The sequence below is a fragment of the Alligator mississippiensis genome, chromosome 2 (genome assembly GCF_030867095.1).
Source record: "Alligator mississippiensis isolate rAllMis1 chromosome 2, rAllMis1, whole genome shotgun sequence".
Taxonomy (NCBI): Eukaryota; Metazoa; Chordata; order Crocodylia; family Alligatoridae; genus Alligator; species Alligator mississippiensis.
Genome location: NC_081825.1, coordinates 198,011,237 through 198,035,272, shown reverse-complemented (window position 1 = coordinate 198,035,272; position 24,036 = coordinate 198,011,237). Strand labels below are relative to the sequence as shown.

Genomic DNA, 24,036 nt, shown 5'->3' with positions numbered 1-24,036 from the left:
GCTACATTGTTCATGATCTGAGTGTTGTTGCTGTTTATAGTTTGCTGTCTCCTGTAGACTTGGCACTTGAAATTAGTAGTTTGGTGATTTCTTGTTTGATGGCTGAGATCCTTTTAACATTTACAGATATTATTGCCATTGCCAGCCCTGATGAACATACATACTTTTTTTTTTTTTTTTTTTTTTTTTTTTTTTTTTTTTTTTTTTACACATCTGACAATGACTCACTTGACACAGCATCTGTGGTGGTGGCAGAAACAAGTGTTCAAGAGGATTTGCAGAATCATAGAACCTAAGAGGGACCTTGATATGAATGCTCCTTGTGTGGCATCTACTGACATGGAATACAGTACATTAAAACTGAAGGACAGCAGTATAGCTAATACAACCAAACAGTTTTATGGAAGCTACATCTTTCCAAAGAAACAAACTGCATATGGTCTGAAACTAAGTTTTGTGGTAATACTATGCAAAACTCTAGAACTCTTGGCTAAGATATGACACCTTTTATTAGACCAACTAAGAAATCACAAAAAAAACCTGCACTTTAAGTGTGTAATACTACACACTTAAAGTTCCACAAGACATTTGACTTGATACTCCAATTAAAAAGTGAGCATTATGTTATTCCTCAATGTAGCAAAATTTAGTATAGCTAGCATAACTCTCAAAAGACAAGTTGTCCTCACCTAAGCATTAGGAATGTAAATACATCTTTTAAAAAAAATATTTGTTTAATCTCCTCTAGGTTAATTGAGAACACAACAGCTTGGACACAGTTGTTGCTGGGAGCCACTCCAGGGGCTTTTTGAATGAGTGGAAGGGGCAAGCCCAGCTAGACAACACAGCCCACCTGAAGGCTTGGTGCTGGCAGGGGAGGAAGGAAGGAGCACCTGTGAATGAGCAGCTAACTGCTTAATTGACGAATCATTAGGCTGCTGGCTGGTTTTCCTCTTAGGCTATGAGTGCTAGTTCCCCTCAGTCCCTAGCAACTTCCCTTTTCCTTTCTCCTCTCCTTCCTGCCTGCCCTGCTGGGGCACCTGGGGGCTTCCCTTCCAAGACTGGGCCAGTCCCCAGCTAAAAGATAACCAATACATGCAGTGATAACTAGTTAAATGTTTAACTTTTTAGCCTTTCACATCCTATTAATCATTTATATTGGAGTCCCACAGGGACCTATCCTTTGCTCCAGGCTATCCTACATGTATCAGTATACTGGAAACAAATCACTCAATCCTTGTTGGTAAATTGGCTTAGGGGACAGCTTGCACCGAATGGAGGAGATCATAAAAAGACCAGTCAGTCCTATCGCAACTGCTTGTTAAACTGGGCTTTTTTGATCAACATATATATTAATACAGCCAAATAAAAGATCCAATGTCTAGAACTCAAAAACACAGGTCACACTTGTGATAGGGACTATTTTGTAAAATAGAAATTGACAGCAGGGTATAAAGTCACCCTAGTTGACAAATCAAATGTTCATTCAATCTTTCACACAGGGACCATCTTCTCAGTCCTTCAGTCTAGTAGGCAAGTGTAAAATAGTATTAAATACCTGAAAACTACAGTCAATACAAAAATTTGGACAATAAAACAAAAACAACTTAGATGCACATTTTTCAGTGAAACAAACACCTTTTCAAGGAGAGGGGAAAGAAGACAGGGGAATTCTTAGCAAATCTTTAAAAAAAATCATTACAAACGGTTTTCTAAAAGAAACACTATAGCTTAACAAGATATGAATTTGATGCAAGACTTAATGGATTAAAAGTTGCATGCTTTGTATTTTGGAGACCAGAGTAGTTTAAAATATTTCTTTTCTGGCCTTAACCTAAGAAGGGAAAGTGAGAATATTGAGTTGCAAGTAACAGTTTACTTACATGCAAGGTGCGCACATTTTTAGGAAGGTCTCTATTGCCAAAGCATCAGTAAGACACCATTAGTGACAAGTCAATCACCAAAAAGCCCTCATTCCCCAGCTGCTGCCAGGCAGGGGAGTGGTGGTGATCACCACTGCCTCATGCTACCTGGGGGGCCCTCCCATGAGGCCCTTGACCCCTACCTGCTCTCCCAGCCCCACCCCACCATGGCTGCCCCACCCACCCCAGCTCCCAGCCCTTAAAAAAAAAAAAAAAAAGCCCCAACTCACCAGCTGCTGCCAGGTGGGGGGCAATCCCTGCTGCTCTGCACTGCGTGGGGAGCTCTGTCACAAGTCCTGCAATTCTGGTACTTATTTCATTTTTCACCAACCAGCCAGGACCAGCCTACAAAATCCAGGACTGGTCTCAACCAAACCAGGATGTACGATCACCCTAGATATAGGCCACTTACTGATACACCTCAGAAAGAAAGTTCACTTATGTCAACGTTACATACTATTCTTGTAGGACAGAGAACACGGCAAGTAATGGGAAGAGTCCAAATATTTTTGTTGCAAAACATTTATAAAAAAGCGTGTTTGATCCTGGATGCATAGAGCCCAATTTTACTTGCTTCTTGGGCAGTTGTCTAAATTAGCATACATTTTGGAGACTGAAATTGTATTAGCATAGATGGAAACCCAATTTTATAGGGGAGAGGGAGAAAGATGTACACATGCATGCCTAAAAATATCCCTCACAACCAAGATAAGGTAGACAATCCTTCACAAGAAAATATCTGACTGTGGTCTGCAACTGCTGGCCTAGTGGGGAAAAAGAAGTCCCTACACTCCTCTGCAACTTTTCTTGCAGACTACATGAAACACACACGTGATAACAAGTTATAATAATTTTGTTGGCATACTAATGAACAGTAAACACTTCAAAGCATGTGCGGTCATCCAACACTGATGACAGCACATTAAAAATGAGGGAGTAAAAAACAAAAACAAAAAAAAAACAAAACAGAAGTGTTACTGACACTGCAGATGTCTGAAAATAACTGTAACACTAAAATGGTACTGTTCCAAATAACATAAGGTTACAAGTTCTCCCTAAGATTTAGGTAAAAAGTTATAATTTAAAGAAATATTAAAAACTTAGCTGTGATAGATAACTTCTACAATGAGTACTGTATGTTACCAGTAATCTCTATTCCCTCTATTGACTCAATTATCCTCAAAATGTATAAAAATGCCAGCAAATTATTCAGAACAGAAGTCTATTGCATATTCCAGGCTTTGGCAGTTGCTTTGTCATAGTAAACTTTTAAAAATCACTATCCTTTTAGAACTAGTCACCTGCAACAAGCAACTTTGCCATTTTCATGCTCTATAATTTTCAACCTGTATAATTAAAACCTTGCATCTTAGCTTTTGCACTTCATGCACCTACACACAGAAAACATTTATACGAAGTGATTCAATTCCTAAGAAACAGTGCTTTAAAATTTTGATTCTATACCCATTTCATTCAAACCTCTTATCTAAGGGGTAGTACTACACATGTATAAAGTGCCATTCTTTCTATGTAGTAAGAATGCAAGTGCATCTCAAGAGAATTACAATTATGTCAGCGTTAAGTCTGGTTCAGTATCCTCACAGAAACAGCCACTTCCATCCCCACAAACTGACTGCACCCTTGAAATGCCATTCGTCAAACTGTTGTGGATGGCAAAAGGGGATGAAGCAGACCATTAAACAACTATGCTGAATTTCAGTCTCACTCTGCAGTGGGAGTGGTACCAATGAAATTAGGGAGGAGGGCAGTCTAAGTCACAACCTACCTCAATATACTTTAAAATACTAGTTTGACTGTAAATAAAGAGAGTTAGACCATTAACTCAACCTTTGACCTTTAATATTCCAATTCAATGCCATTAAGAACAACACACAAATGGGGACTATTGTTTCAAAAGCAAAACAGAAATTTCCATTTTGACAACGTCAGGTTAACGATATCAGAGCAAGTGATTAGACAGTCAAATTTTATTCAGTTCAGAACTTAAAATTGGAACAGTTAAGTTTCTCCTGCTGGCACTGACTGCAGTTTAGTATAGTATACTATGAGCAAGACCAAACAATTATGTACATGAACATCAAGGAAGAACAGCCAGAGCACATACACTAAATAATACAATTATGTACAAGAACTCCAACATAAAAATATGTAATTTGCCACAAAAACAAACAAACAAACAAAAAACATGAAACTGAATGGAGGAAGGAAGAGGAGGATAAACCCCAACATTAGAAAAGAAGTTACAAAAAACATTCAAGGTGAGGCATTAAACGATTGCACTACACTAATACAAAGAATCTGACTTGAAAAATTGGTGCACTGATGTAGTTCACAGTGCACTAGCTTCAAAGAAAAATGCTGCTTTCACTAAATGCAGCTTAGGGTTTTCTCCCACCCCCCACATAATTGTTTTAACAGAAAGCCTATTAACACAACAATGATTGTTTTAATGCTACATGTTTACAGCGAAGACAAAAACTAATAGCAGCAGTTTCACATGGCACATACTTTTCCACAGGCTTGGGGTCCCATGGTTTTTGCAATGCCTACAAAGTGCTCCCAGTTGAATATACAAATAAAATTCACAATAAAAGTTTACCTGACTTCAGGTATGTTGAGTGTGGGTGGCCTTAAGCCAGTTTCCTCCAAACTTCTTCCCTCTGTGACAGAGACACTCTACTTTACAATGAAGCACCTCACCACCCCCCATTTTAATTTTTACAGGTTGTTAGAAAAATACCTTTTATTACAATGCTGTAACACTAAAAAGCAGCAGACCACCATAGTGGTTAACCCTGGGACGGTGTAACATCTAACAGTGTAACTGAATAGCCTATGGATTAACACTAAGGTCCTCAAATAGACCAGATAGAGTCCACTACCTCAATATTTTAATACAGCCATCAGCTGTATTTTGCAGTTAAAAAAACTAGAAGCTATTTCTGTAAAATAAGACACTGATTGAAGACTGGACAAGAAGCCAGAACTTGAACCCTTCCTTCAGCTCCTGAAAAACTCAGTCCAGGAAGATTGTGGCCTTTCTTCAACAGTTCTTTAGGAATTGATTAGTTCAGTATATAGTAAGACTAACTGAGCGATTCATTTTTTTCCCAATGAGTCGAGATGTTCTGTTCTGGGATGTAGATCTAGTTTTCATTCGATCAGTGAATAACGCTCTCTCTTCTGCTGCAGCTTTTGCCATTTGTGCCTTCTTCAGTTCTCTGCAAAAGATAAAAATCAAATCAGGATTTTCTATCCAGTATAGTAAGTAGGACTATATCTAAACATAAGTATGTTAGGAGAATCAAAGTTATTTTTGTTTGTTTTTTTGTACTTCAGTTACAACCTATATATATATATATATATATATATATATATATATTTGTGGTTATTATCTAGAGAGCAGTTGTTAGAAGGAGGGGTACTCATCACAAACCCTTTTTAGAGAGTGTACTTAGTGTAGAGATTTAGTGTTCAGTCACTGCTGAGACCTCTGCAGAAAATTCCAGTAACAGAAAGTACAAGCACCCACAAGGAAGGCTATCAAATGGTCAATTAGGCCAAGGAAGCTAATATTATCTTCCCTTCTTGGTGCCTTCTCAACACATACAACTTTGACTAGACTACAAGACCAAGCCGATAAAGAAAAAATAAAAAAAGTTGCCATGCTGGACAAAACGAAAAGCCTCCTGGGTCTAGAATCCCATCTCAAGAAATGGCTGCTTTGGAGGAACTTAAACAAAAACTCTGCTATTAAGTAGCTACAGAGTAACCCAACTACAGGGTGAGAGTCCAGTATCTCAGCTTACTCTAGAAGGGAGAAATCTTCCTTCTTCATAAAGATGTTTGTGTGTGAAATTCTTACTAAAAAACTGGGTGCTGTCACTTTCCATAAGAAATGCTCTATCCGTTTTTAAACCTTACTAAGCTCTCTGTCTCAGACTCAGCAATATAAAGCAAAATAATTCCACAGGCTATATGTGCATTATGATAGGCATTTGGTTTTAAATATGCTATTTTTCAGTTTAATCAAATGTCCCTTTGTTCTTCCAAAGCACAAGAAAGTTAGTAGTAATGCCTCATCTATGCTATTGTGTATTACTTTATCTACCTCCTCCACGAAGCAAAGTCTCAACCTTTGTAACAACCATGTTAAATGGCCTTGGCTCTTTCACTTAGGTTATCCTTAACCATAGAATCTCTCTCGCTTATTAGGCACCTAATAAATTTCTCTTATATCCTGTTTTTTTAAATGGACCCAGAGTTCTGCACAAGCCTTTGTTCCATTTACTATTTAGTTTTGTTGCATCCTCTTTTTCAGAGACCTGAAAAAGGGTACAGCAATAGCTGAAAGCTTGTCTACCTCCTTCCCAGCTCTACAGATGTTGCAATAAAACAGGTGGTAAAAAACTCATTTTAACCCATAGAGCACATCAAGTGGCAGTTTTGCAATGGGCGACCACTCCAGCTCCTGGTGTATACACCTCATGTCCCATGCCACAGTGGCAGCTCCATAGATGTGGCATGGGGTATACAGCAGCAGTGGCAGCATGTCCAGCATGGGGCAGCAACAGCAGGCAAAAGGTCCTGGAGGGCAAGGGCTGATATAGCTCTTGTTGCTTGCCCTCCTGCTGTGGAGGGTCATATCCACCCAGGCCCAAGATGCTGCAGCAGGCTACTCCCCTTGGTCAAACCACCAGCTTCCACTGGGCTGCAAGTGGCTTAGAAGGATCCACTGAACATGTCCAGCTAGCGCAGGGGTGAGCAAAATGCAGCCCAGGGGCCGGATGTGGCCCTCCAGGCCATTCTATCTGGCCTGCGGAGCTCCTAAGTATTAATTTGCTAAATCTTTTATCTGCCGCTGGCTGCCTAACATGTGGCCCTCAATGGCTTGCCAACTCAGTAAGTGGCCCTCCACCCAAAATAATTGCCCGCCCCTGAGCTAGCAGGGGTAGGTTTGACATCTCTACAATAAAAAAAGTTCCACACACAAAAATCCTTGCCTCTCAATCTTTAATCTTTTGAGTAGATTTCATATGCCCCTGATCATTCCTTTCAGCCATCTCTGAATTTCTTCTATTTTTGCTATGTCCTCTCTCAGGTGGAGTGAACAGGACCTCCTTTAAAAATTAAAAAAGTTCAAAAAACACAAAAGTTATGGTCTTGATGAACAAATTACTATGTAAAAATCTATTGCCTGGTGGCTAGATTATGCAATGATGATCCTTCATGACTTTATTTGGGTTTTTTGGTATTTTGAGTATACTAGGAAAGAGCATCCCACTGATTTATGACCTAATTTTAAACACTATTCTCCATCTCATTCCTTCCACACACAGACTATTTGCTTCTTTCACTGTAACATTTGCCAATACTTACTCTTTCTCCACAATATTAACCAATATAAAAAGTCATCCACAAATTACTGCATTCTACTTCTCACCCTCTTTTCCAGGTTAACATTTTGCACTTGTAAAAGAGTTAGTCTTTTATACCTAACTCTGCATTTTGTATCTTACACAGATCTGATCCACAACTATTTACCCCATTAATATTTTAGTTTCTTCAAACAGCTTCTTGGGAGGATTTCAAACACTTGAAAAGCCAAAAAATGGATGTCAGAGATGGTTATTCTATTCTAGACCTATTCAAAGAACTCCAAAATAAACAAAAAAGTGTTGCTTCAGACATCTATCTTCCAATATAAATTGTCCTAAGGAAATATATTAAAATTTACTGGGGATAGACGAGTTCTTGCACGCAGCTGAAGGACCAGCTATACAAGTGCATTTAAGACAGCCAACAACTAATCACAAGCTCCACGGTAAAACTTATATTATCTATTATTTTGCCACGGCCATGTTAACATTGAGATAAGTCTATTTTTAATACACCAAGGAAATTGCACCATAAAAATAACTGACTCTAGTAAAGCTACTCTCCCCCCCAGTTTCCATGCAACACAATATGCTTTCTGTATGTGAACCAGTGGAATGGTCTTAATCCTCAGTATGTCCTTCAGTAAAAGCTTGCACAGGCTGCCAGACCTGGTCTATTCTGCAGTAAACAGTGTTCACCTAGAGAAAAGTACAAAAGATAACCATGCAAGATGGCAAGCCTGCCTGCACTTCTGCAGATCACAGCAGAGGCTAGACATGAAATCAAAGAGGGAGTCTCAGAGCTCAGCTAGATGGAATGCATGGAAATTAACTAAGAAAAATCTTCAACTAAAACAAACACCAACACACACTTAAAATTTCTGGTCACCATGCATCAAATCCATAAAGCTAAGAGATTCTGGAAAACACCATAAAATCCTTGGCCTACTGCTAATTTTGAAAGACAGATCTAACACGTAAAAAAGTATTAAAAGATATGACTCTTCAAAAAAGGGAATCTGAAGCTGAAAATTATTCAAAACACTTCTCTTATTTTTGGCCTTAACATCTGTGCTCCTATTCTTTTAAGCCTCTGGAAAGGAATGAAAGTTTCTTTACAACATGCTTTTCTCTCTCTCATTTCCTGGGGCATTCAGTGAAAACAGCCACATCCCCACCCGACAGACACGATACTTACTTATATCCAATAAGCAATATTTTTTAGTCACTTACTTTTGCAAGAGTGAATTTTTAAACTTCTCAGCATTCAGTTCTATCCGCAGCTGCTCTGCACTCTTTTTGGCAGCAGACAGCAGAACAGAATGTTTGACTAGAGCCACTGCCGAAGGTCTTTTTTCTGGATCTGGACTAATCATAACCTTCAAAGAAACAGTTGCATTTAAAATCCAGTATCAAATACAGCAAGAAAATAAAAAGGTACCATTTGCATAAACAAGTCTTACTTTCAGCAATTCCAAGAATTCTTGAGAAAGAACTTGTGGTATTTTCGGCAGTTTTCCTTGTCGAATTTCATGCCACCGGTCTCCATTTGTTGGAAGTGGTTCAGCACCAGCAGCACACACAACAGTTAGAGCAAGAGCGAAAATATCAGCTTTTGGCAAGTGAGCGTAGTTCTGCAAAGAAAGAAGATTTAGCCTTCTTTAAAAAAAAAGGCACCAAAACAAACAACTCTAAGGTGCAATTAAACTACTCAGCACTATAAGTCTCTCCAGGTGCATCTACACATGCACTTTATTACAAAGCTGACTAATTAGCTCTGCAGTAAAGTTACCATCTACATGTACACCTGTACTGGGGTGCAGTAAGTTAATTAACTCTGCCGTAGGACAGTACTGTCCAGGACAAGTACTATCCTACAGCAAATTAGCTATGTGCACCAGAACAGTGACACGGGCTAGCTGGGGCACTAGTGTGGGGGCTGCTTGCCAGCTAGCCCTGCACTGAAGCACTCTTGTACCACAACCAGCCCCTCCACAGCACACAGCTTGGGTGGAACAGCCCTGGGCTGGCAGGCTGACTGCATCCCCTAGGCCTCATGCCAGCTAGTGCTGCTCTGCCCTGGCTCAACATGTTGTGGTCCCAGGCACACGTGTAAAAATTGTACCTGGGAGCAATCAACTCCAGTGCGAACTGCACCCGAGTTTATTGCTACGTGCTAATTGCATGTTTAAGTTCACCCTCCAAGTACATTACCCCTTCAACATTATTCATGTTCCACATACAAATCTGAATGGAAAAAATTATAATTTTACAAAGTGAGGTAGTTCACAAAATTGTTATTATAAAAGCAAGGATGTACAGACTTAACATGTTTAGCTGCAGTTAGCAAGACAGCGTTGTTACCTCTTGTAAGACTTCATTCGCAAGAAAACGACTATCACCTTCCTCCACCTGTGGACTAGATATTCTAGTTACATGACCAAGGTCACCTACAAGAAATAGTAAAGAGAAATTAACTTTTCAGAGAACAAAAAAGTGAGATGTGCCATCAGCCACACGCACACAATATTTTCCTCACCTATTTTAAAAATAATTCTGTCAGACGAGCAGTCGTCGTCATCACCTTCTTCTGATGTCATACTTGGAACTGATGTCCTAGATATAAAAATATTACCTTAAAGGGAAAAGAAGATGATTTTAGAATAAAAACAAAGATCTATAGTTTTACCTCATTTGCATTCAAAGTGATATTTATTACCAAAGTAGACTCAGTTATATACACAGTCCCTGGAATAAGACAGGAGTGAAACCACCCCGGGGGACAGAAGCCAAAATTTTAGGCAAGTCAACAAACTCCACTCCAGAAAAACTGACCTAAGATGAACCCAACAAGAATACAGTTATGCCAGCCAATTTTACAATGATATCTTTTCCACTACCATTCAGGCTTTCAAAGAATCTACAGTTAAGGTGTGGCTGGCTTCTTACTTTATGCAACAGACTAAACAGACCAAAAGAAACAGTCAACAGAACTTTAGAGTGAAACAGTTATATACTTACTAGGCTTTATATCCATGTGTACTAGAGACATTGAATGAATATATTTTAAGCCACGAGCTACCTGAAGTAGAAGATCTTTCAGCTCTGGTTCAGTAAAGTAGCGCATATTTCTATAGTTTTCACTTATAGCATCTGCTAAACTGCCACCTAAAAACAAAGTCAAATGAATCAGCTCCTTATTTTCATAGCCGTTTCATATAAAATGATTAAGGTTTTACAGCAGACTCCCAAAAACTAGTGGGCCACAGACCACCAAGGGCTTGCAACTGACCTATAGATAGGTCAATCTTCATGCAATATCCATCTCTTTCCCCTTATTTAAGAAGGTGTTAATGCAACAACAGTACTTTCCTGCATAAGCATCAGGCCAAGTGGGCTCCATGCCTCCACATGTGGCTTCCCACTGGAGTGCTGGAAGCAGCATGTGAGGGCATGGAACTGGCACACCCAGCAGTGCACAACACATACCCACCCACAAACCCCATAAACCCCACAGGCAGGAGCTCTCCTCCCCATTTACCCAACTGTCCAGTCACATGGCTCTGTGCTTCCACATCATGGAGTCATGGAGGTAGAGACATGGAGCCCACCGTGGTTAAATTATACAAAATTACTTAAGTATGCATGGTCATGCCTTGTACGGGCAAAATTGCACAGATGCATAATTGCACAATTCTGCAAAGTGTAAATTTTTAACCTCTCCCAAAAGATCTCCAGTACAGTGGCCGGAAGCGAATAAAGTTTCACTGATAAAAGTTTTCACACTAGTTCAGCTCAGATTTGGATTTGATTTTTTTTTTTTTTTTAAAGGGAGCTTCTACTGACTGTAGTATGTTAATATGTTTAAGAATGCATAAAGTTCTTAAAAAAACAAAACAAAAAACCCACACACACAACTTAAAAGTACCTTAATTTCCATTTTCTCAACTATAAAACAAAGCAAGTACTTTTCCTTTGTTCTTAAAGTATCTGTAGGCCTACTGGTAAAACCAACCTACATTTTAAAAATTATATATGCTTGCTTCCTTAAGAAAGATACTAAAATTTAAAGAAAAAGCTTTTCCCCTTGATTTAAGTCCAGAAAAATTTACTTTACTAGCTAGGGCAGGGGTAGGCAAAATACAGCCTGCAGGCTGGATTCAGCCAACCAGCTGAATGGATCTGCCCCGCAGGTGGGCACCTACCACCGCCTTCCCACTCCCCTCCATATATACCTTCCCCAACCACACACATCCCACACATTATACAAGAGTAAAATTTTTATTTTGAGCTGTTAAGCAATTGCCTCTGTATACACCAGGCTAAACACACAAATCAGAACAAAAGTTCTTTGAAACAAAATTAAAGTGCGTTATAGTAGCGGTCTGATTTTTAGTATGATTTGTTTTTTTTCCCCCCAGTTCCAAGATGGCACACCCCCAGGAGTACTTCCTGGGCAAAGAAAGGGACTTCCAGTGGCAAAAGGTCAGAGGTTGGGGCAGGACTTCTGGTCCCAAGATGGTGACCAGGGAGTGGAGGACTTGCCAAGGGGTAGAGCTACCCTTTTGACCCTCCCAAAAAAACTCATTAAGTAACCCTCCAACTGAAATAATTGCCCGCCCCCGAGTTAGGGAGTGTTCAACAGCCCCTGGGCTCAGGCTTACATTTTGCAAAATAAATCTTTTTGCTTTGTGCAACTAACTTGTTATACCTTCCTTCTACAGCCCACACAACTCTCTTTCACATTTGATGACCATGGACAATAATCAACCACTGACATCCCCTACAAGCTTATCCCTGGGAGAGTATGGGTATTTCCATCTACCTTCCAAATCCGGCAGGCAACTTCTGAAGACCAGGGATTCAAAACAAGTTGATAACAAGTTTTGCTTACCATTACAATACTCATTCTGTATAAGCATGTGATCATCTTCTGCCCATGCAGAGTAATATCTCACTACATGAGAATGCTGTCCCAAAACTGCATGTGCATAAACCTCTCTTAAAGCATTTTGCCTGTTATACACAAAAAAGAAGTGAATATTTAGCAGTGTCCTGAAATTAAATTTAGTCCAATTATTAGAAGTTGTTACCTATAATCTCTTATTATTGTTCACATGCCCTTAAGGTAGTAGCCATGCTAATCAGCGAGTGGCTTGAAAAACTAATATGCAAGACTCAACACTAGCTTTATCATCAAGGAAGCCTGCACCAGTGAAAGGGAATGCTTACCTCACTACTACAGTACATCCAGATATATGAGGTTATCAAAAATCCTGAATTCTCAAAAATCCGGCATTTTTTAAAAATACACTAGACTGAGGAGTAGCAGCAACTGGTCCCGGAGCAGCAGAGAGGGAAGCTTGCACAGAGTGGATGCTGCCGCCATCTACCACCGTGTGCCGCCACTCCACATGCAGCCGCTGCTTCAGAACCAGCTGTTGCCCCCCCGGCCCCGCTCCACAACCGGCCACCGCTCATTTAAAAAATCTGGAATTTTCATATTTCTGGCAGGTGCTCATTCCTGAGCATCCTGGACTTACGAGGTTATTGTATAACCTTAAGGCTAGAGTCTTTTAGTCAAATGTAGAGCCTTCAACAAAATGTAGTAGTGTGATGCCTTAAATTGCCTTCATACAGACATCAACGTGATGGAGAATGTAACTTTAAAATTTGTTTACACTGTAAAATAAAATTAAATGCTTGGGTACTGGTAGCACCCAAGTTTTTGTTGTAAAAAAAAAAAAAAATGGCACTTCCTCACTAACAGTGAGGTAAAAATGCTCAAAGTGCCTGCAAAAAGTCATAGTACTTTGAAAGCACCATTATTAGCATCTAGCCTTTAAAAATTGCAACCAAAATGTATTCATTAATTTTTTTCTGAAACAAAGCCTCTTTTTTAACCCAAATGGTAAATTTTAGAAGAAAGAAATGAAGCATGTAGAGGCTACATAAAAATAATTATGTTCCGATGCTCACACGCACTACTCTAAGTTTACTTTTCAATAAGCTCTGTATTTAATCAATCCTGTGAACTTGTGCACAAACAGCAAAAAGGGAAACCACCTCTTCAACTACCGTATTTTATAGCATATAGGACAACAAACAGCATAAGTCAACCCCATGTCTCTGCAAAAAAAGAGAGGTAGAATTTTTGTAGATCCATTGTACAAATCAACCCCACCTCTGTGGGGGGACTGGAAGCCCAGGTGGGCTCATGGGAGAGGTGACGTGCTAGTGGGCTCCTAGGAATTTGCATTGGGCCCCGTGAGCTCAGGCAGCACCTGACCCACCTGGCCAGCCCCAGAGGGCACCACTGCTGAGGAAGGGACCCCCTCCCCCTCTGCAGCAGCTCAGGGGCTGCCTGGCAACTCACCACCTGGCTGCAGGGCACGTGGGGAGACTCTACTGAAAGCAGGATAGGGGCCCCTCACCATGTCTGCTTTCAGTAGGCTCCTGGGGCTGGCAGGGCATCTGGGGCTGCCTGGGAAGGAGCCAGCATGCCCCATGTCTGGCAGGGCTCCCCCCCCTACCCGACAACCTCCGTTGCTCATGGGGCACACCAGCCCCTTCCTTGGTGGCACTAGTTGTCCTGCTGATTTCAGGAGCCCTCTTTAAAAGACACAAGGGTAAGGGTAAGGGTAAGGGGGGGGATGATCCTTCCCATTGAGGAGCCTCTCCACCTTCAAAACTCAACTTATACACCATAAAATATGGTAGTTTGTACGATCATTCACATTACACATAGGATATTTGGTTGAACATTTTACATTCTTACAATGCTTTGTTTTCAAAAGATCAATGTACTTTACAGACATCAAGTTGAACTAAAAACTTCCTTGATTAACAAGCAAGCATCCATTTTACAGGTTGAGTAACTTGCTCAAAAGGATACCTATGGCAGACATGGGACTAAAGCTGATGCATCTTGTCCCAGATTGTGACATACAGCATGAGACCTAATCTTTAAGCATAGTGAAAACAAAGTAATTTCTATTTTAAAATGTTAGTTCTAAAACAAGAAAATATTTTTGGGTCTATGCTCATTTTGAATGTGTGCACACAGATGTCATGTAGGAGTAAAACAGCATAAAGAACTACCAAAATAGTTGGCAGCAACATTTTCTTGAAATAAAACACTCACTCATCAACTGAGCCAGCCAACGGCTTCTTGGACCGTTTTATAGCGTAGATACAGCCATCCAGCCTTTTTACACATTTAAACACAGAACCAAATTCTCCAGACCCAATCTTCTCCAGCTCATGAAATTCTGTTGCATACCGTGACTTCATATTACTTTCAGTAATTGTGATTCTCTGCAATGATTAAAAAGGAAAGATTCAGAAGTGCAGATACACACATTACCCAACTAAATGCAAATGTAGTAAAAAGTGTGTTACCTTAGCAGGCCTGATAGTTTCATCCTCAAGCTCACAATCACTTGCTTCCATGTCCTCCCCACAAGAGCTGAAAATATTATTTTAAATATAAAAGTACATTCATTATTGAGCCTCTTAAACTGTTTCTTTCAACAACTGGAGTAAGACAAGCAGAAGCCAAGTTTACTATATAAAGCCATTAAAAGAAAGATACTTTGCTGTACTCAATGTTTCCAGCAGAGGACAACAAAAGTTGTGAAGGGGCTGGAGGACATGACTTATGAGCAGGAATTCGGGTTTTCCCGTTTCCCATAGAAAAAAAAAAAAAAAAATCTGAGTAAACCACGCATTTCCCCTTTTACTAGAGTAAAAGGCAGATTTCTCATTTTAGCAGAAAAACCCATGGATTTTGTAGTTTTGCAGCGAGCCCCCTGCAGGCTGGCAGTTCCAGCCTGCAGGGGGCTTGGAGGGAGCAGGAGCAGGGCAGTCAGGCAAGGGGCACCATGTGCATGCACATGGCCCTAGGCAGCCTGCACAGCAGCTCCTGCAGGTTGGGGGGGGAGAGAAGGGAATTGAGGCCCCCATAGGAAGGGAGTTGGGCAGGGCTTGGGCTGCTGCCCTGCTGGGCAACGTGCACAGCCTCAGAACCTGGGCAGGGAGCAGGACAAGGCTGTAGGTGGCTTGTTTGGGGGCAGGACTGGCTCCCCGCCCTAATACGCACTCCCAGTGGGCAGGGAGAAACTCATGCCCCCCAGGTTTGTGTGGGGAGCGGGGCAAGCATGTGCTATGGGCTCATGCTCCCTGCCCTCCATAGTGCAGCAGGGCCACACAGGAAAGCTGCTTGTCCCTGTGAGCTCCACGCTGCCCTGGCAACACTTCTGCTGTGCCCCTCACTGCTGCCTGCGTGTGCAAGGCATGTGTCGCCAGTCCCCGCCTGCCCCCCAGGAGTGTGTGCTGCAGCCAGGAGCCAGCCCAACCCCTTCCCCAAGCAGGCAGTTGGGGGAGGGGAGATGGACGGACAACAATGACACAGGACATGACATAGGCTCCTTCTCCTAGAGCAGCTGCCTTCTGTCAGGGGCAGGGGGCTGTGGACCTGGGTCCCTGGCCCCATAGCTCTGGCAGCTGGGGACCCCCTCCAGCAAGGCAGGGGGGAGGGGGCAGCTTTAATTTTAATTACAGATTTTGCAACTATTTAAGCCAGAGAATTTGCAATTTTTTTAGATCAGGAAAAATGAGGATCCCTGCTTATGAGGAAAGACTGAGGGAACTGGGCTTATTTAGTCTAGAGAAGAGGAGGAGACTTAATAGCAGTCTTCAACTACCTGAAGGGGGGTTCAAAAGATGGAGCTAGACTGTTCTCAGTGGTGGCAGGTAAGAGAACAAGGAGCAACAGTCAAGTTGCAGCAGGGGAAGTTTAAGTTAGATATTAGGAAGAATTGTTCCAGTGTTTTACTACCTTCCTAGTGAGACAAGTTACCCAGAGGCAGTGGAATCTCCATCCTTGGAGGTGTTTAAGACCTGGCTAGACAAAGCTTTGGCTGGAATGATCTAGCTGGGGCTGGTCCTGCTTTGAGCAGGGAGTTGAACTAGATGACCTCCTGCGGTCCCTTCCAACCTTAACTTTCTATGGTTCTATGATTCTAAATGAAGATAAAATGTAACTGCTTCTGATCCAAGGACTGGTACACAGAGGAACAGCAGCAGCTTTGGCACATCACATGGTGCTGGCTGCTGATGAACTGCTAGTGGCCCTTCCCTCAATAAAAAATGTGGTACCCAGGACCGTTGCCCCAGTAATCCGTTGCCCCCCCTGCCCCCAGTTACATTACTGCTGGTACATGTCCACTGTAGCACAGACCAACTCATAACATATATTTCTGGCAGTTACTTACCTTGAAACTGGCTAGCATTATTAAGAAAACGTAACTTCTGAATGCATTTAACATTTTGCAAATGACAACTTTTACAACAAAAAAATTAAAACAATCTTAAGTAACAGAAGGGATTTGAGCAACTCACTCATTCCAGTATGTTCTTTTTCTTCTGCGACTTTGTCCGTCTGAAGCGTGAAGGAACAGAGAGTCAGGAGTGAAAGGATTAATGTTCACATGAGGCGTCTGTCTAATACCAGGATCATGTTTTTCTGATTTCCCAACGTTCATGAAGAGAGATCCAACACGGAGCTTAACTGAGCTAGAGCCCATTCCTTGAGCTTTGGAGAGCAAACTCTTAAAAAGTAGAGAGACAAAACTCATCAGTATTGTATATCCTTTTGATCTGAGCACTCTCCACTATTTTTCCCAGGAAGCTACTATACAAGTGCTGCTTTATTAAAGACAAATTCGTTTTTTTTGTTTTGTTTTTTTGAGAGCGAGCCCAGTGTAGACCTAAACTGTAGGTTTATTCTTGATATAGAAAGTGCTAAAAGGAATGTGGGAAGAAGCAGGAATTAGATTCCCAAAACCTTCAGTACTTGTCACTACCAATTGGAAACTTCAAAATTAGGACTCAAATCTCTATATAATGTACTTGCACAGAACTAGTCGAAGTCTTGATGACAGGACAGCAATTCATGTCCATGACACACTAAAGCCCCATAGGGACTGACAGAACATTCCCTCACTTATCTCACCTGCTTTGCCCAAGATCTGCTGGTGGTTGCAGAGCACAAGGTAAGAGTGAAACCCCAATTTGCTTCAACTATTTCACTGGCTAGAGAACTTGGCTAACCCCATGGTCAGGTCTGCCTTCTGCTTGATTCAGAGCAGGAATTTTAATCCAGGTTTTCCACATCCCAGGAAACTGCCCTAACTGCTGGCCTATAGTGTATTCCAGGGTGGTCTTATTTCACTGTCTGTTGGATGCAATTAGGGTTAAGTCTGCTCCAGTTATATAAAATATACACACAAACTGGTTCCGCTTCGCAACAACAGACCAAGACACTCCAGAACGTGTAACTCAGCAGTTGCAGCACTACTCAAGATATTAGACACCAGTTCAAATTAATGCTCCAAATCAGGCAGAAGGACCTCAACTTAAAATGCCCTGTGCCCCTGGAGAGTGCCCTAGTTTTAGCCTACTGGATAAAGGGCCAAGAACACCACCTCCTCCTGGTTTTAAGTTGCAAAAAAGAGACAACTGACCTGGCTCAAGTACCTAGCTTGAGAAGGTTCATTTTTGTGAACACTGAGCAGAAAGATGCACCCAATTCAAACTAAAGGAGGTACATAAGCTGTCTTGAAGAACAGGCCCTAAACCATACCTTACCCATCAGTATTTTTAATAGATAGCTTCTGCAATTCCTGCTCAGTCTACTGGTTTTTGAGGATCCTATTCTTAGGTAATACTCCCTTCCTCTGCCCCAAATGGGTTCTGGCATCTAACTTGGGGTTAGAAATTCCACTGGGTAGCAGGATGCCTGAAAGTTATCAGCAGGGATCTGGGTTTTCTGTTTCCCATGGAAAAGTGGAGCAAGTTGCAGATTTCCCCCTTTACCAAAGTAAAATGCAGATTTTGCTCTTTTGCAAAGAGCTCTCTGCAGGCTGGCAGAGTTCCAACCTGCAGGGGGCTAGTGGGAGTGGGTACCATTTACATGTATATGCACATGACCAGCAGGCAGTCTGGACAGCAGCTCGCACAGGTAAGTGTGGGGCAGGGGAGGGGATGGAGGCCCACCACAGGGAGGGAGGGAACTGGGCAGTGCATGGGGCTTGGGGCTGCAACATGCAGCCACAGGGCCCCAGCAGGGAGCAGGACTTAGCCATGGGTGGCTGGTCGGGGGGGAGCGGGGGGGGGGGGCGCGACGCAGCGGACAGCATGCGTGTGGCTGGCTCCCCAATGATGCTCGCAAGGGGGAAGGAAGGGGGAGGAACTGTGCCCCCCCAGATATGTGCACAGGGTGGGGGTGGGTGCACGTTGCCTGCTCCCCACCCCACTGCCATCCCCAGGGGGCTCCACAGCCTGGTGGGTGTAACCAGGAGCTGCAGGGCACAGCAAGGCTGTGCAGGAAGCTGCTTGCCGCTGAGAGCTCCACGCTGCCCTCGCAATGCATCTCCTGCCTGTGTAGCAGCAGTGGGGGTGGCAGCGCAGTTGTGCTCCTCACTCAGGGGTTGTCTCACCAGTGCAGAGCTTGCAATGGTAAGCAGCTTTCCTGCATGGCCCCACTCTGCCCTGCAGTGCCAGGTCACCCCTGCCGTGCTGCAAGTGCCCCAGGGGAGGGCAGCAGGGTGGGAGCGTAAGCCCACAGCATACCCCCCACCCTGTATACAGATCTGAGGGCACCGGTCCCCCGCCCCACTCCTCCACTTGAGCCCTAAGCAGGCAATGGGGAGGGGGGGGCAGGCCAGGCTACGCTCTGCTGCAGCATCCACTGCCTCCTGCAGGAGGCTGCAGACCTGGGTCCCTGGCCCCACAGCCCTGACAGCTAGAGGTTCCCTCTGGCACAGCGGCTGCGCAGGGAAGGGAGGGGGGGGGGGGGAAAGAAAGACGCGATGGAGGGGCATGAGCAGGGCTAGGAAGGAAGAAGGCCTTTCAGTTTAAATCACAGATCTGGGGGGGGGGGAAGGAATCAGAGAATTTGCAATTTTTTTTAAAAATCAAGGAAAGCCAGGATCCTTGGTTATCAGTGTTGCAAGTTGCAGTGTTGTCTCCACTGTAAATGTAGCCTAGAGAAAAAGTCCCCTGTAAGTCAGGATAAGGCCATCTACAGAATTAAGTCAATTAAGAAAATACTCTTTCAACAAGAAAACTGTAAAGTATAACTAGATACAAAGGTGAACTGTAAACTACTAGACAGTAAGGACCTGTTTACCCAGACAAGTTAGTGCACACACAGCCTAGCCCCTAGGGCAGTCAGCTTTTTTAAACTCAAGGTACCTTTTGGCAATGCAGTGTTCCGCATTCTCAATTTATCGCTTTTCACCGATTAAAAAAAAAAAAAATTAAAAAAAATAGGGAATTTAAAGTCATTCAGTTTTTACTGATTTACACCTGTTTTTCAGTTCAAATCCCTGTTAACCAGCATGAGTAGGGAAGGCCCATTCCACACACCTGCCGGTTAACAGGGATTTGAACTGAAAAACGGGTGGTGCTAGTAAGCTAAGAGTGCCGCGGTGCCAGTTACCCAAGGCACAGGTTTCCAGCCAGATGTGGTGGGGGCGGTGACAGCTGCCTATGGAGCAGGGGCGGGGGGTGGCTGTGCAAGGGTGGGTGGCTGAAGCTGCTGGCTGGGGGGCTCCCGGCTCCGACCCTGGGTGAGGTGGGACAGGCCACAGGAATAACTCTCGGGGCAGGCAGATCCAAGCTGCACCCTGGCAGCTTCAGCCCTGCCCCGGGCACCCCATGGGTGGGGAGAGGGCAGGTGGGAGAGTCTGGCCACACTCCCTGCAGCTGGTGCTGCACCCAGCTGCTCTGCATGGTCCCACAGGGTTGGAACCATTGCCTGGGGGTGCAGGACTCCTGGCTCTGACCCCAGGCAGGGTAGGAGGTGCCAGGGTCAGGTCCCATCCCCACCAACATCCGGCCACACGCCACTCCCCACTTCCCCCAAACACTAGGGCAGCCTGGCAGCAGGCTGCTGCTGCAGTGGGGAGGGGTTCCAACGCAGCCAGGGAGCAGCACCATGTGCTTCCTGCCACTGATCCAGGAGCATGCACCACCCCAGGAAGAGCCTGGCACAGGCACACAGCCCTCCCAGGGCATGCAGCAGCAAGAGCTGCATCCCCCCACTTCACACCAACTGACAGCTCCCCCTCCCCCTTGCTCCCTGCTGTATCCCCAGGAGTGGCCAACAGGCTGTGCAGTGCCCCTCCCCTCACCCCTCCCTAGTCCCAGCCTTACTCCCTCCCTGCAGATTTTTCCCCAATTTAAACTGATTTTTTTCCTTTTAATCCTGATTTCATTCCAGTTTATTATTTCAAAGTTATCTGGGAATTTTTCAAGGGGGGCAAGGGTTAATATATATATATTTTTTAATAAAAGCTGAGAATGCAGAACACTAGCAATGCAGTAACTCCTGCATTTGAGTTTACACCCATTCAAAAGCTTTTCATTATGTAAGCAAGGGCACTCTTCCCCCTCCTCTTAATTCAACCCCAACCTCACACAGGCTACTAGTCAAACCTGTTTATCCACCTTTGTCTGGACAAAAGAAAGAAAAGCCATATCTCTTGCAACATTTTTAAACAAATTGTTTGCACCTTCTCCCTGCACCAAAAAGTGTTTACTTTCTTCCATGACCTACAAGTCAGTTAGGAAGGGGGGCAGGTACTACCTCCTCTGTTTTCAACTGTATCAATATAAAAGCATGTACCACCAAAAAGATGTGCTGCTCCCCGATTTTGATTCAAGCAAGCACCAACTCTGAAGCCATGCTTGTCTGCAACACCACACAACCCAAATTAAGCAGAATAATTTTCATACCATAATGTCCCAGATTTCAGCTACTAGCACTGTTAGCTGACTTCTAGCTTGAAGTGGGTTTTTTTTGTTTTTTCAGCAATACCAAAGCCCTTTAGTGTAAGCCAAGAAAGCAACTTTAAGAACACAGCTGACTTCTTACTATCCCTGTACATTTTAACATTGGCACTTTTCAATAGGCAGCAACAGCAGGGTAAGGTGTTTATCATGTATAGTATAGTCACAATAAGGCATTGGCTGGGGCTCAGGTAGCAACACCTGGGACTGAAAACTGGCAGCTGCTGGAGTATCTGTAGAAGGAGCAGTTTCAAATAATGGTACTGAATATTCCTTCAGACCCATCCTTCTCTGCTTTTTTTAGGCTTCAGGCACCCCTTGGAAGACACCAGCTGCTAGTTTTCACCTGGTTTCTGCCCACAGAAAAATCCTAGAGCAATTCTTCCACTGCCAACAGCTCAGGGAGCCCCAACAGGGCAGAACAGTTTTAATGTGATGGCTGGACTGGATGCTTTGGGGTTTATCTTGTGAATGGTGTTAGCACTAGGAGGTTGCACAGAACCCTTGGAGGGATCTCAAGCAGTGTTGCTGGATGTACAATAATGATTGTATTCACACAATGATTTCAACCCTTGTACGAAGGATGACCAACAACAGAAAGCGTTCAAAATAAATGAGAATTTCCGAGCCAGCTAATTGATACAGCATATGCAAAACCCAAGTCACTCTTGCAAAGCCTTACCTGATTTTCCAGCTTTCTGCCAGCACTTTATGACCACTTGCCTCAAAATAAACATTCCGGTTTTGATGACCTAGCTCTCACCAGTGAGCAACATAAAATATCTCAGACTTATTTGCATGTTTTTCACGGTTTTTCCAGCAAATGCGATCATTTTGAGCTTCCAATATGATCATTTCATACTTAAGACCTGGCAAGGCTGATCTCACGCCCCCACACCCACCCAATGGGCAGAGCTGCTGGAAGCCCCCTGGTGCCTGACACTATTCACATGGTAGGAGGGGCTCATGCGGGGGGACTTGGCAGGGAGGGAGGTGCGGCGCCCGCGGGGGACGGGGCTCGTGACCCCCCTGGCCCGGCCGAGCTCGGCACTGGGCTGTGGCCTCACACCGGGGGGCGACGGTTGGATCCCGGGGGGGGGGCTCGCGGTGACATCACGTAACGGCTGCACGGAGCCGCCCCCCTGGCCGCTCACCTTGGGCGTGTGCGGCGTGTCGAAGAGGCGCAGCTTGCGGAAGGTCTTGTGCGGCGGCGTGCCCGGGTAGTCGGGCAGCGGCGAGGAGCCCCCAGCCACGCCCGGCGCCCACCCGCAGCAGCGCCGGCCCTTGAGGGGCGACGGGGAGGGCGAGGCGGCCGCGCCGCCCGGGGATTTGACGGGCGAGGAGCCGAAACCCTCCTCCTCCCACGAGTCCCCCTCGTCCCCAGGCAGCGCCGCCGCCGTCTCCATGCGGCCGGGCGGCCCGTCGGGCGGGCGCGGCAACTGCGGCTGCGGGACTGGCCGCGCCGGGGTACGCGCGGCGGAGAGCGGCGAGTCCGCCTCCTGGAAGGCCGAGTCCTCGCCCGTGCTGTTGCCGCCTTCCTCCTCCTCCTCCTCTTCGTCCTCCTCCTCCTCGCAGTCGCTGCCGCCGGCCGGGAACAACAGCTTCTGCCGGATCGGCGCCACCACCGCCCGCCGGGCCGACACCCGCCGGGGCGCCGCCTGCTCCCGGCTCAGGAAACTCATGGCCGCCAGGACCGGACCGAGTGGGCTGGGGGGCTCGGCTCCGCTCCGCGCTCCCCGCGACCCTCGGACTCCGCAGCTTTCCCGCGACCGTTAGTCACGTGGTTCTCCACGCCAGCCAATCGCGCCCGCCCCCGCGGTTTGAAAACAAGGGAGGCGGGGGAGGGGCGGGGCCACACTCTCGACGTCACGCGCTGCTTTGGCGCGAACGCCGAGCCGCGAGGGGAGGGGGGGAACAGGGAGCTGCTTGCCTGAGGCACTGGGGGTGGGGTGGGGTGGGGCCAGGGGCTTCGTCACGGCGCAGGGCGGGGCCGGCCGCAAGTGGGCGGGACTCCCAGCCTGGGCGCGGTCGCACTTGGCACTGAGCGCACAGCCCAGCCCCGGGTGGGGGCCAGGGAACTCGCAGCTCCACTGTGGCAAGGTTGAGGTGAGGTGCCAGGGCTGATGTTCACTGGTGCATGCGCGATGGAGCCTCAGGAGCCCTCCTCAGTGTTACCAGGTGCACGCTCATTGTCGTAGCTGCAGGATTATTTCAACCGATGTAGGATGCATGATCAATAATAGTAAAAGTGTGCAAAATGTCCGATAATTTTTGATACACAAAGCTCTTTAGTCAGGGGCCAAGTCTTTTATTAGACCAACTAAATAGCAAAAAAAAAATAAAACTGTCAGTTAGTTGGTCAAATAAAAGATATCGCCTCTGACCCAAGAGCTTTGTGTGTGTCCCTTTCTCAGCCCAACACGGCTACAACATAGGTCCCCAATCTTTTTTGAGGCAGCTAATCGATGCAGCGCATGCAAAACCCAAGTGACTCAGGAAGCCTTTAACTGTCTTCTGGGTTTACTGCTACCATTTTCTTATGACTGCTTGCCTCAAAATAAACGCTTCAACTTTGATGACCCAGTTCTCACTCATTGCTTACAGTGAGCAATATAAGGTAAAGATGAGGACAACTTACTGATTTGCATATGCATTTGCATACCTGTCAGTGTATGATTGTTTTTCAGCAAATACGATAATGTTGAGCTTCCAATATGATAATTTTATATTTAAGGCCTGGCAACCCAGACCTCCAAACAAGAGTTGCAGAGGCTGGACATACAGGTGCTTCCTCTTGCAGGAAAGGAAAATCCCCTTTTCTGCCATATGAAAGTGCTCCACAGCAGCATTTCTCAATC

The 24,036-nt window shown here is 44.7% G+C and overlaps 1 protein-coding gene across 3 annotated transcripts; it reads right to left on the bottom strand.

Annotated features, from left to right (window-relative positions):
- Positions 1 to 3,765: 3,765 nt before the first annotated feature.
- Positions 3,766 to 22,982, bottom strand: WEE1 (WEE1 G2 checkpoint kinase). Of its 3 annotated transcripts, XM_059722671.1 has the most exons (12): positions 22,333 to 22,978; positions 16,724 to 16,932; positions 14,723 to 14,789; positions 14,466 to 14,638; positions 12,216 to 12,337; positions 10,343 to 10,489; positions 9,861 to 9,956; positions 9,686 to 9,771; positions 8,785 to 8,955; positions 8,555 to 8,700; positions 6,947 to 7,063; positions 5,077 to 5,164 (listed from the first exon to the last, which is right to left on the bottom strand). In XM_059722671.1, the coding sequence occupies exons 1-11, from the start codon at positions 22,858 to 22,860 to the stop codon at positions 6,976 to 6,978; spliced, it is 1,833 nt and encodes a 610-aa protein (XP_059578654.1). In that variant the 5' UTR covers positions 22,861 to 22,978; the 3' UTR covers positions 5,077 to 5,164; positions 6,947 to 6,975. The 3 variants fall into 3 exon arrangements, with proteins under 3 accessions (XP_006277553.1, XP_019332579.1, XP_059578654.1); XM_006277491.4 differs by lacking the exon at positions 6,947 to 7,063 and having other exon boundaries at positions 3,766 to 5,164; positions 22,333 to 22,982; XM_019477034.2 differs by lacking the exons at positions 6,947 to 7,063; positions 22,333 to 22,978 and adding an exon at positions 21,861 to 21,994 and having other exon boundaries at positions 3,766 to 5,164.
- Between the last annotated feature and the right edge of the window lie 1,054 nt (positions 22,983 to 24,036).

What these genes read in the sequence shown, in the direction of transcription:
- WEE1 (XM_006277491.4), bottom strand. Translation starts at nt 22,860, where the DNA reads ATGAGTTTCCTGAGCCGGGAGCAGGCGGCGCCCCGGCGGGTGTCGGCC. An exon ending in CAGAATTATTTTTAAAATAG is followed by an intron (nt 9,772 to 9,860) that starts GTGAGGAAAATA and finishes TATTTCTTGTAG; the next exon opens with GTGACCTTGGTCATGTAACT. An exon ending in AAAAATTCACTCTTGCAAAA is followed by an intron (nt 5,165 to 8,554) that starts GTAAGTGACTAA and finishes TATCTTTTGCAG; the next exon opens with AGAACTGAAGAAGGCACAAA.